Source organism: Plectropomus leopardus, chromosome 6 (genome assembly GCF_008729295.1).
Source record: "Plectropomus leopardus isolate mb chromosome 6, YSFRI_Pleo_2.0, whole genome shotgun sequence".
Classification (NCBI taxonomy): Eukaryota; Metazoa; Chordata; class Actinopteri; order Perciformes; family Serranidae; genus Plectropomus; species Plectropomus leopardus.
This window is the reverse complement of record NC_056468.1, coordinates 12,274,367-12,286,580: the sequence shown is the minus strand read 5'-3', so window position 1 is coordinate 12,286,580 and position 12,214 is coordinate 12,274,367. Positions and strand designations below refer to the sequence as shown.

The 12,214-nt window shown below is 38.5% G+C and overlaps 1 protein-coding gene across 1 annotated transcript; it reads right to left on the bottom strand.

The window, feature by feature from the left end:
• Positions 1-878: 878 nt before the first annotated feature.
• LOC121944054 (retinal dehydrogenase 1-like) lies at positions 879-10,638 on the bottom strand. The gene is made up of 14 exons (XM_042487724.1): positions 10,479-10,638; positions 8,917-9,074; positions 7,790-7,894; positions 7,094-7,234; positions 6,866-6,995; positions 6,680-6,741; positions 5,892-6,020; positions 5,599-5,712; positions 5,365-5,467; positions 2,208-2,392; positions 1,934-2,098; positions 1,662-1,819; positions 1,384-1,458; positions 879-1,109 (listed from the first exon to the last, which is right to left on the bottom strand). The coding sequence occupies exons 1-14, from the start codon at positions 10,537-10,539 to the stop codon at positions 1,037-1,039; spliced, it is 1,659 nt and encodes a 552-aa protein (XP_042343658.1). The 5' UTR covers positions 10,540-10,638; the 3' UTR covers positions 879-1,036.
• Positions 10,639-12,214: the final 1,576 nt, after the last annotated feature.

The following is a 12,214-nucleotide window of genomic DNA, read 5'->3' as shown; positions in this document are numbered from 1 at the left end:
TAGAAAAAATTCATAATTTACCTTGCCTGCAGTTTGAGGTGTTCTGTCAACAGTTTTACAGATTCTATTTTACACTGGTTGCTAATGAGAAAAAAATTAAAGCAAGGCTGAGCGGCTTTCCTGGGGGGCTGTCTTCCTTCCACTATCTACAAAAATCCCCATCGTAGCAGATAATATTATATTTTCACAAACATGTACACTGTGACAGCCATGGCTGTGGCTGTCACAGGGAGAAAGAGAAGATCTGCTTCCACCTACTTTTCAGAGTTTTTAGTTTAAGACTTATGTGGGAAAAACCCATGTTAAACAAATGATTTGTATTAGTAAACCATACTTTAAAACTTGTCTAGAGAGGGACTTAAATCAAGTATAATTAAATCCTACAATTCATACATACACACGACAGCTTCCATATCATGTCCTCAGTTTGGAGGTGAAGATGAGTTGGGACTGTATGTTAAGTCAATGGACACTGACACGACTGCTTTATATATATATATGTGCTACAAGAAAATATGATCACGTTTACTGCATTACAATCAGTGTAACATTTATGGGTCAACAGTTTTATTGATTTCATTTGGAAATCCATGTAAATAGTTTGTAAAGTGTCTTTCTATTTTTTTGTATGACACCTATTAAAATAATTCTTTTCTGGCAAAGTGCTATTCAAGTGGTTACTGCTAAACAGAAACAGGTATTCTTATGCTAACATCCAGATAACAGACATGACATGCCGATCACTAAACTGTTAAATACATCTGAGAGAGCACACAAGGGGAACATAGATAAATGAAAGCAGCATCGTAACATTGATATCAAGAAAAAGAGACACAATATTGACGAAAAGTTAAAAAAATAAGTATATCTCGGGAGAAATGGCGGAAATAAATGTTCATGAAGGGACATGGAATTGATGATGCTTTCAAAACATCTGGGTGTCACCTGATAATTACAAAATGTGTGTGGAGGACTGAAGCCACGGGGCAGCAGAGAATTAAAAAGATGTGGAAAAAGTAAGTCCTGTGACATGACATTATGAGTTCTTCTGTGAGAGTTTGATGGTGACTGCCTTGACCTCGGTGTACTCCTGGAGAGCGTATTCCCCCCTGAAAAAACAAACAAACTAGAATTACCACCTTGCGGTTGTATGCTTCTGCGCTCTAGTCAAGTTGCACTGACAGTTTACATCTATATCTATGAAAATGTGGATGCTTCACACACTTGAAGAAAAAACATCTTATTTATTTGTATTTACTTTTTTTTGTTGTTGTTGAAGAAACTCTTACTTCATTGTGTCCCCATATCTGAAACCAAACCTACAGCCTCAAGTATAAGCAATGCTAAAGGTGCGACAGTACAGTATTTGATGGTGTTACTCACAGTTCCCTCCCATTCCCAGACATCTTAAAGCCACCAAAGGGACACTGGGCGCTCATGGCATTGTAGCAGTTCACCCTTAAAAAAACAAAAACAACAAAACAATAGTTTCACCTCATTACATGCAATCACAAATACTTTTACACAAGCCATAACTACATTATTAAAGTGTAATATCTCTTCATGTAAGGTTTCTCTGAGGGTTTGTACAGCAGATATTTCACATTTGCTGGTTGAGCAAATAGGTGATTGAAGACTGATGTAAAAGATTTGATTCCTACCAGACCATGCCAGCCTGCAGAGCAGAAGAGACTGTCAGGGCTTTGTCGATGTTGTTAGTAAACACTCCTGCTGCCAGGCCATAGTGTGTGGCGTTGGCTCTCTCAGTGACTTCATGGATGCTACGGAAACACATGATCTGCTGCACTGGACCAAAAATCTGAGAGGAACAGGAGGAAAATGTGGCACGATCAACATGAGAGGGGAATTGAAATTACTGCTATAGATGATCCATGTATGCATCAGAGTGTAGGTGTGTTTTAGAGCACAGTACCTCTTCTTTGGCGATGCGCATGTCGTCTGTAACATTTGAGAAGACGGTAGGTTGGATGAAAAGTCCCTGCTGACCCCACGGGGATCCCCCACACTCCAGCGTGGCTCCATCCCTCTTCCCACTCTCTATCAGCTCCATTATCTTATCAAACTGCTTCTGGTCAATCTGAAGAAAACAGCAGCTCAAATCAAATTTTCTCTTTGTGCGTAAAGCTTATAGTTATGTGGAAGTGGAGATATTAGAGTAGATACTGCAGCCTAACCGTATCATGTACCTGCGGTCCTTGGTCAACCCCTGGCAGCAGTGGGTTTCCCAGGACTTTGGATTTGGCCTTCTCCACACTGCGGTGGACAAACTCCTCGTAGATCGGTTCCTCTACAAACACTCTGGATCCAGCCAGACAGCACTGGCCCTGGTTAAAGAACAGACCGCTGTGGGCCTGCTCCACTGCATACTCTACTGCAATACACACATGTGCTCATGTGTTAAGTGGCAGCTGGGCAAATTGGCTTTATTTCTTCCAAAAACATGGAAATAGTGCAATGAATTTCTTTAGAAAAAAAAACACCCCAAAATTAGTAAAAAAGTACAAGAAAATTACTTGAAAATGATCCATTTCTAAGTCTAATCTAGTTTCGTGTTTATGACATAGAGAAAAGAAAAAAACAAAACAAACAAACAAAAAACGCTTAGCCCTGGTGTTAAAAGTGAGGGAATAAAACAATGTAGTTAATAAAGTGAATGAAAATACTTCATCAAGGAAATTTAACAAAATGGTTAACTTCGGCTGTTTCATTCATGAAGAACTTGTAAATATAAATATGTAAATAGTTTAACGAGTAGTTAAAACAATCACCTTTAATGACATTGCAAGCACACCTGTGGTTAAACCTGATAAAAAAAAATATGGATTATTCCTTTATTTTGAGTTTCTTCATTTGATTGGTTAATATGGGTATCAGTCGAGCCACCTGTGGTGATTGGTTGGAAATGAGGAAATGAACGTGAGAGAGCGCGCGACAACAACAAAATAAGCAGGGGAGAGGTGCAGGCAGGGAAGAGAGAAGATACTGAGTCCAAGAAAAACGGAGAAGGTGTAGTTAGGTGAAATGTAAGCAGGCGCAGATATTTGTGGCTTAATTTCAGTTAAGTAAGTCATTAGCTGTACGCTAGTTGTGCCGTTTCTCCGTTTCTGAGCTGGAGCTTATATCCGCGAGGACGAGAGGACGCCATTGCTAACCGGAGAGGTGTGTGTGGACCGAGGAGGACTCGCTGCTTTTCCCGGAACACGGACTGTTTGTCCCGGACTGACGCCGAGCTGTGAGTTTGACTCTGTTTTCTTGCTTTGTTGGGGAAGAGGATTTTTTTTTTGTCGGGCCTGCAACGTTGTTTTTTTAAACTTTTTACTTTGAGTTTGTGTGGTACCACCATAGACACACCGCGGTGGGGTAATTCAGAAGGAACTGTTTCTGATGTCTGCTGTAGAGAAAATGTGGTTAACAGACTGAGAAATATTGGTTTTGTCAGAAAAAAAGTGAGATTTAGGGCTGTGATATTTGGGTAAAAGTCATTGGAATTAGGCCTACATATCCTGTTTACCAAGGAACTTTTTGTTCAACTAATTTTTTCCGAACATTATATGATTAATTATTTTAGAGGGAGTCCACAGATTATCGGCCTGGGTGATTATCAGGGCTGATATTTGGCATTTTGCCGATTATCTGTATTGGAGTTTTAGATTAATGAGTGTCAGTTAAGTAAGTTGATGAAAAAGTGTGTGCATTACACTCAAACAACACCAGGGAAGGCAGTCTGCAACACATGTTAAGAAAGTGACAGCATCAGTGAAACTTTTAGGTTGTAAATCTACAGAGAGCTATTTTCATTGATTCATTTTTTAAAATCGAAGTTGCCGGGAACTTGCTGTGAATGATTTTGAAAGTTTGAGTTTTGATTAAACATTTCCTAAAGACATTTTAACATTTTCTTTTGTTGGAGTTTGTTATATTCCAAATTCAAAATTTTTAAACAAATATTTTGATTTCTATTGTAAATGCATATAGGTTCCAAATATCGGTCTCATTAAGCACTAATAATCGATATCTGTACTTGCCCTTAAAAAACAGTATCAGTTGACGCCTAGTTGTGATTTTTCTTCTTTTTTTTTCTTTTTCTTTCAACTGAAGGAATAAATATTATTTGTTTTAAAAATCCCAAAAAGACAGTAAACCACACTTTTCTTTAATTCAATGAGTGACCTGGGGTTAGTTATTTTAAATACAGGTAAATTTGTTTGGTAGCTACTTTAAGAAAACGGACCCAAAAAACCTATCATTCCAGTCTGATACTAGTAACAGTACTGTGGGCGTAGTCAGGAGTGTTAAGGTGCTGCACATGTTTTGCCAGAATTATCCCTTGAAAGATGAAAAATCATCTGTGAAACAGGTTGGGGGAAAAGTTAAGCCAATTTTCAAAGTATTGTTGTTGTAATACTCATTTTACCACAAGAGGCTGCACTACCACCTTGTGTTTTAGGACTTAAAGCGTTTATTTTTTCTTCCAGGTCAGTTTTAATTTCTCAGTGCACTCTTAAACACAAGAAAGAGAAAGAGAGAAAACACACCTCCATACCCCCTTTTGGCGAGTTCTGTAGCAATCTGTAATTGTCGAGTAATTCAGTGATGTGACTGCAACATGTTTATAAAGAACTACTACGTCTACCACTACTCTCATAAAAACAACAGACGAAATATGTGCTATTACTCATGTTTGTATGTTTACACATGTTTTTCATTATAACATTCAGCTGAATTTAGAACTCACCTGGAAGAAAACACGAGTACTTTTAGTCCTATTTGGAACATGAGATAGTGATGTACTTCAGCCTTATGAGTATTACAATAACAAACACGTAAGAAATATTACTGGCATTGTTTTTTTTGTTGTTGTTTGTTTTTTGACCATGTTTTCACAGAAAAAGAATCCTGGCAAAATCTTTCCATACTTGTTTCACAGATGGAAGTAATTTAGGATTATCCTGGCAATTTTTTTTTTATTATTTATTATTTTTAACAGTTCTTAAGTCATAAACAAACGAGAGGAAACAATTTAGATCAGAATTAGAAAATTGCCCATTAAAATGTTTTCTCTCTCCTCTCAGAGTCACCTTAGTCTAGACTGATGTATTTATTTGACACATTTTCAAACCTTTTTTTTTAAAAATTTGCCTTATGTACACGTGAACTTCAGTCTGTGCATTTTGTGTATGTTGATGATTCATATTTTCTTTAAAAAAAAATCAGTAATTTTAAAGCATATTAGAATAATGCAATCCCTGAGATCACATGCAATATATGGACACTGTAACACAGTAAAGGTACGACAAAGTTAAAAAGTTACTGTTAAATAATTCAGTAACTGTTCGTACTCACAGTCACAATCGGCAAAGACAATATTTGGGTTTTTTCCACCGAGTTCTAGTGTAACTCTCTTCAAGTTGCTTTCTCCTGCAGCCTTCTGGATGAGTTTCCCAACCTGGCAACCAATGACAACAGTGTGAGATACACGGCAACAACATTAAAGTGGAACAGTTAATACAAACACAGCAGGAGTAGAGTGGAGTAGAGACAGTTGCTCAATTGGCATTTCATTTTATCAAAACTAACAGCAGTAGATCCAGTAAAGGCTATTTTGTCAATGTCCATGTGATGGGAAATGGCGCAGCCTGCTGTCTGACCGTAGCCTGGCACCACGTTCACCACACCTGGAGGAAAGCCAGCCTGAAAACACAGTGACGGAGGGAGAGTCACATCTTTAACAGAGACGTAATCTTAGAGCAGTTTTTCTGCTTTTACAGCTACGTAGTCCTCAACAGTTTTTTGAAAGTGAGTTTATGGCCTCTGTCGACGTTCTTTGTTTTTGTATGATTGTTGGAGGCAAACAGTACTAATCCCGGTACCTCTTTGATGAGCGCAGCCATGTGCAGGGCTGATAATGGGGTCTGTTCGGCAGGTTTGATGACCACAGTGTTCCCACAGCACAGAGCCGGAGCAATCTTCCACGCAAACATCATCACTGGGAAGTTCCACTGCATGCCAAAGTGCAGAAATACATTTGAGTTGCAACAACACACAAAATTCTTATACTTTCGATGATTTTAGTTAATAATCAGCTGACAACCCCCCCCACCCACCCATCCCATGACTGTATGAAACACTGGAGGGCTTTTATTCTTGATTCTTTACCAGCTCTTACGGTCCAGGCAAAAACGCAAAAACTTGATGTAAATAACAAAAAGTGCAGAACACAGACACACTCACACAGCAAAAGGGGTGTGTGTTCTCTGAAAATGCATCACTGATCATAAAACACAAGCCCTCCTCTTCAGCTCTGCTCTGTGATGTAAGTGACTGGTGGAAGGTTGCGTAGCCAAACTCTTGCGCTAACGATGGTTTGTAACATGACCTATGGGCGCCGATTAATAGGTCAAACCGATAAATCGGTCGAGCTCTACAACATGAAGATTCAAAAAGTATTCTGTTTGCGTTACAATCTCACATACACACATGAAACCTAATAAAAATAATGTTTAGACTTTGGTATAAAATATAAAACGTAAATATTTAAACGATATGCTTACATTAATTGCAACCTCACTTGTTACAGTTTCTATAGTTACTGTAGAAACTAATGAATTAAGTAAAAATTTGAAGTGTTGTAAATCCAGTCTCTTTTTTTTCGACTTACAGGAATGATCTGGCCACATACTCCAATGGGTTCATGTCGAGTGTAAGTAAAATAATCTCCATCTGAAACAACAACAGAAAAAGCAAAGTGAATTCATGATGGCTTTGAACACACTGTGGCTTTTACTTTTTATGCTAAGGAGAATCAGCATGTTGGTGATTGATAGTGAAAAAAAGATAAACTCACCTACAGGGATGGTTTTGCCATGAATCTTGTCTGCCCAGCCACCATAGTATCTCAAGGTTTTAATTGTGGCCATCAGATCTACAAAATATGCCATTAGAAACACTTTGCCAGAGTCCAGAGCCTCTAGTGTCTAGAAGTAAAAAAACACAGTGATAAGTATACAAGTGCTATTACTTTAAGTAATAAACCAGTTGTGTGTGTGTGTGTGTGTGAGAGAGTTTTTCTCACAGCTAGCAGTAGTCGGTCTCTCTCCACTAAGTCAGCAAGTCTGTTCAGTAGTTGACCTCGGTCTGAGGCGTCCATGGATCGCCATGGTGACCCCAGCTGGAAGGCGGCTCTGGCACTCCTCACTGCCTTGTCTACATCTTCCTACAAGAGGGACAAGTGGAGGAAATCCAACCCAATCTAAATTTACTTATAAAGCATGTTTAAAAAAACAGTAACAGTTGACCAATCAAAAAGCAAAGGAAGGGGCGCCTGGTGGGTCAGTGGATAGAGCTGGCACCCCATGTACAGAGTCTGTGTCCGTGCCACAGTGACAGCAGGTTCGATTCCGGCCTCTGCCCTTTTGTCTTCCCCTTGCTCTCCCCCTTTCACGCTTAAAACTGTCCTATGGATTAAAGGCGAAACTGCCCAAAAAATAATCTTAAAAAAAAAAAAGAAAAAGAAAAAAATAGATGGTCACAATATAAACCAATAACGAAAAAACTCCCCCAAAACACTGTATGTATGTATGTATGTGTGTGTGTGTGTGTGAGGAGAAACCTCAGGAAGAGCAACAGAGGAGGAATCTCTCTTCCAGTACACGAAAGTCTACAGTCTTTGTATGCAAAACATTCTCCAAACCTAACATGATGTATAAACTCACAGCTAGTACAGAGGAAAAAGCACATCTGATTTACTGATGATGTATAATGCACTCACTGGGTCAGCCTCCTCCACTTCACACAGCAGGTTCCCTGTGGCGGGATCATACACAGGAATCTTTCTCCCACTGCAGGACTCCTGCCACTCATTATTGATGAACAGCTAAGGGGAGATTTAGAAAGAATAATACAGAGAGAAACAGATTCTTGAAGTACGTTGTCTCAAAGCAGATCAAAGATGATCCTTAACACATGGTGCCGGTGTATCAGCTCCTCGCAGCCTGACAGAATTAATAACAGGCTCCCTGTTCAGTGGGAGTCGTGGTGCCTGCTCTCCGATATCTTTTATGAGATGCATCTGTACGCTGTAAAGCTTGCAGAGTATTAACTCATCTTGTTTCATCTTGTTAAAACCGTGTCCCCATTTTCCTCTAATTACAAGCCAACACACCACATTTTTAATTTTTATTTTTGACATAAACCATAAATACTAAATTACTGCATGACTGGCTCACAATGCCATATTAAAGGGCAACTGAAGCCATTATAGGTAGGTTGTTTGCCTAAATACAGACCAGATGATTATACTCACAATCTGCCCCCCCAAAATACATGATACATGTTAGGATGAGGATAAAACAAAAACTGCAATTTTTAAACTTTTTTTTAATCTGTTACTCAAGATTCAAATCAGAACTGTGATAAAAACGTCACGTGACTCTGATTTAATACATCTTCAGTGATCATTCTGTGATTTCTGCGAATAGTGCAGACTGAGAAAGCCACCCTTACACATGCCACTAGTGTTTGATATCCAAATTCTAATGAAATCCTTAAATCGGGGTCCCCACAGCTTAAGGCAAGTGGGATTTAAGACTTTAAAACATTTTTTTAATGCCACTTTGAATGAATTTATGACCAATTTTACAGAAACCAATATTGGATGAAAAAAGTACCAGCATCATTTACCTAAGGTTTATTTTATTTTATTCATTGTAAAATAAATAATGACTGTATATGCAAAAAATCATCAGTGTCTTAATGGTAAATTATGTGGAATTCTGTATGTCTGAGCTTAATCATCCTCTAGGAACAAAGAAATCTGAACCAAACTGGAGCTCAGTTTTGGATAGTGCCTCACATCTGCGTCAGGTGCGATTGCTTTGACTGTTGGGTGCAGCTTACCTTAGTGTACTGAATGGGGGGGTCTGGGATTGGCATGGGAAGGGAGTGCATCTCAGGTCCGTCTACGTGGTGTGATTTGTGGCTCTGGCGATTGCATCTGTTGTCAGACTGCTTGTGGCCGTTGTCGGGCTGGGAGTTTGTGCTGGCATGCTTTCCCTCTGAAAAAGACACATAGACGTCAATGTCCAATTGTTTGTGTGCATGCATGTGTGTTTACCCCTACACTGTGCTGCATGTGTGTGAACACTGGATTGTGAAAGTTAATGTCTGGATCACTGATTGAGAATAGCCTCCTTCGTTTTTCACCATAACCCTGTGTGTAAGTTGCCATCCCAACCCGCTGCAGAGAAGCTGTGCCAAATGAGACTGGCACTCTCGGCACGGTAACACCGCGGGGTCAAGGGTCACAACTGGCACCGTAAAGTCGGGCTGGCTCTGAGCGGTGGACTTGACTGACCTCATTTGGACAGAGTGGATCGGAAAACAGCAGGATGCAGGCGGGAGCAAAATACCACCAGAGGTGTGCTTCATCATATTTGCCAAAAAACTTTTGAGCTTCATTTCTAGATGGACGCAACTGTAGGACAACAGTGACGGACTGTGTGATGAAACAGGGATTATTAAGGTGGAGCAGACATTAAACACTACGTAACGCACGAAAGTACAACCTAATGTTTTCTTTCTTGTAATCTAGATAAATCAGCATTTTATTTCGTTATTTTATTCATAGCTTTGGACATTTATAACAATCCAGCTCCATTTAAAAATATAGGTTTAAGCTTAACTTTTAGCTGATATCAGTTTTTCTTCTCCTTTTTTATTATTAGGTGTGGTACTTTAAGCAAATTATTGCTATAATTGTGCAAAAAGCATCCAGACTGTATGAATTATGTGCTGAATTTTGCCTCATCGCTTATGAGTTGGCCAGAATTAATTACACATACAGCATAATACATTAAAACATTAAGAAAAACAATATAAAAATATGAATGCAAATTAAAGTAATAGAAAGCTCATTAAAGGAAATGAATAAGTTAAAAATCAGAATCACATTTAAAGTAGGTCTTCAGGTTTTCACATGCAAGGAATTTGATTTGGAGTATTGGTGCATAATATAAACATATAAAGGGAAAAATAAATTAACGATTAAAGCAATATTGTAAAAAAACAAAAAAAACAGAATAGGCCTATATTAAAACTGTAATAAAAGTATTTTCTTCAAAAATGGGTATTTACTAGTCTATAAAAATATGTGCAATATATTTGAATAAAAATGATGTTAGAATGAAGATATAAGATAGTTCTGGGTGAGTTTTAGGTTCAGCCATAGGCAGAACATATTTTTGTTGTTTTTTTTTACCTGGATGTAAAAGTGGTCAAAGTTGTCTTAATATCCTCCGGAGGTTTGGTCTGGCTCTGTTGTGCACACTAACTCACACTAAATATTGCTTCTCCAGTCTGCAAATATAGAGCCTAGATAAATAAACTGTATTTTATTTCTACTGCAAAACAGTATTATCATAAAAGCGTCATAATTCAGAAGTATTGTAAAGTTTTGTTACCTGTCGGGGATGCTGCTGAGCTGCCTCCGGTCTGGTGGACTCCCGCTCCGGTCACCGGCATGTTGCAGCAGTCTGCCTCGTCTCACCGTCAGTGGACCGGAGACCCGCCGACCAGCTTTATATACCTGCAGCACTCAGCGCGAGGAGACAGACCCCACGTACCATCGCACCGGGAGTCCTCGTCGGTCGGTCCTCGGAGGGTCCCGCCGCACGCGCTAATAACCGTTCAGGCGGAACCAATCCCAGTTTTACCCCACGTGGCCCGCGAGGCAGTCGCGCGCACCGCTCAGTTTCTTTGATCATGAAGCGCATGCATTAGTGCATGGTAAGTAGCCTATTATTAATTTTAGCCGAAACTTTTATTTATTGTTAATGTACGTCTTCTGTATAATTATTAAAAGTAGTAAGTATGTACTTTTGGCTCATTACCTTTGGTGCTAGGGATTGTGACTATATTTTTGTAAGGTAATGGATTCAGAAATTAAAGACAGCCTTAAAATCTTGCATACATAGGCCTTTCCTTTTGCCCCTCTTTACTGTTCCTGCTAAATTACCCACTTTTTGGAAGTATTCAGGGGCGTAAGTGAAAGGGGGGGCACAGGGGACATGTCCCCTGTACTTTTTTAGTGGACAAAATTGGACTTTTCCCCACTTTTACAGTCCGCAAACATTGTTTTATTCAAAACAAATTAAAAAAAAAAACTTTGTAAATAAAAATAAGAAAGGTATGGAAGTTGAAATTGTTTTTGTATTTTGTAAGTTGTAGAAACTTGCATAGAGAATAAATAAATGGTATGGATGTAAGTTTAAAAAAAAAACTAAATATAAAATTTTGAAAAGAAGTAACAGTATCTACTGCAGTGAAACTTGAGTTGAGTTGAAACATTTTAAGAAGAGATCCATCATGAAATCTTGAGTTACATATGGTTTAACAGAGATAACATTTATTTTTGATATATCCCCAGAAGTCTTCACGAGGAAAAAAGTTTATTTTCGCATGATTACATGTTCAGATGAAAAAAAAGCATTTTACATAGTTTGCTTAACTGCACCATCTTTATAGTTTTTGAGAAAAGTTCTTTTAATCAATCTGATAGCTTAAACCATGCCAACATACCATATTACCTTCAGTAAAAATAACTCAAAAAGGTGTCTGTTAAATATGGATCTATGACTTTGTATTAAAAAGCCTGTAGTTTTAGAATTGTTATTATATTTAAATATAAATATATTATTTATTTAAACATATTGCTTTGAGGTGTAGGACAGATATCTGGGCACTATCAGCACAAACCTGAACTAAATTAAAGCAATAGGTGAAAAATGACATGAGATTGCGCAGGGACCCCCACCAGTTTTTGACAGTGTTCATTTAGTAATTGAATTAGTCTCTTTATAAGTGAATTAATAATTTTGTTGTTTTTAAATGTTGTCCCTTTTAAAATAGATGACAAACCATGACTACTCGAATGACCAAATCAGACCAAAACACAAAACGAGCCAAACTAACGTTTTACAGTTCAATTCAAAATGCTGCTTTGATCAAGGCCAGAAATTTAGACTTCTCAGTCTAACTCTTTGCATTGCTCCTATTGCTTCATTGCATTGCTAAAACTCAAGTGTTGCGTGTCCGCATGCAGCACACGCAGCGGATCGGCCCATCTACAAGGCAGCAAACATAATTGGGAAGATGTTTGCTCTGATAAGGGGCCTCCTGCTGCTTCACTGTCTCCCAG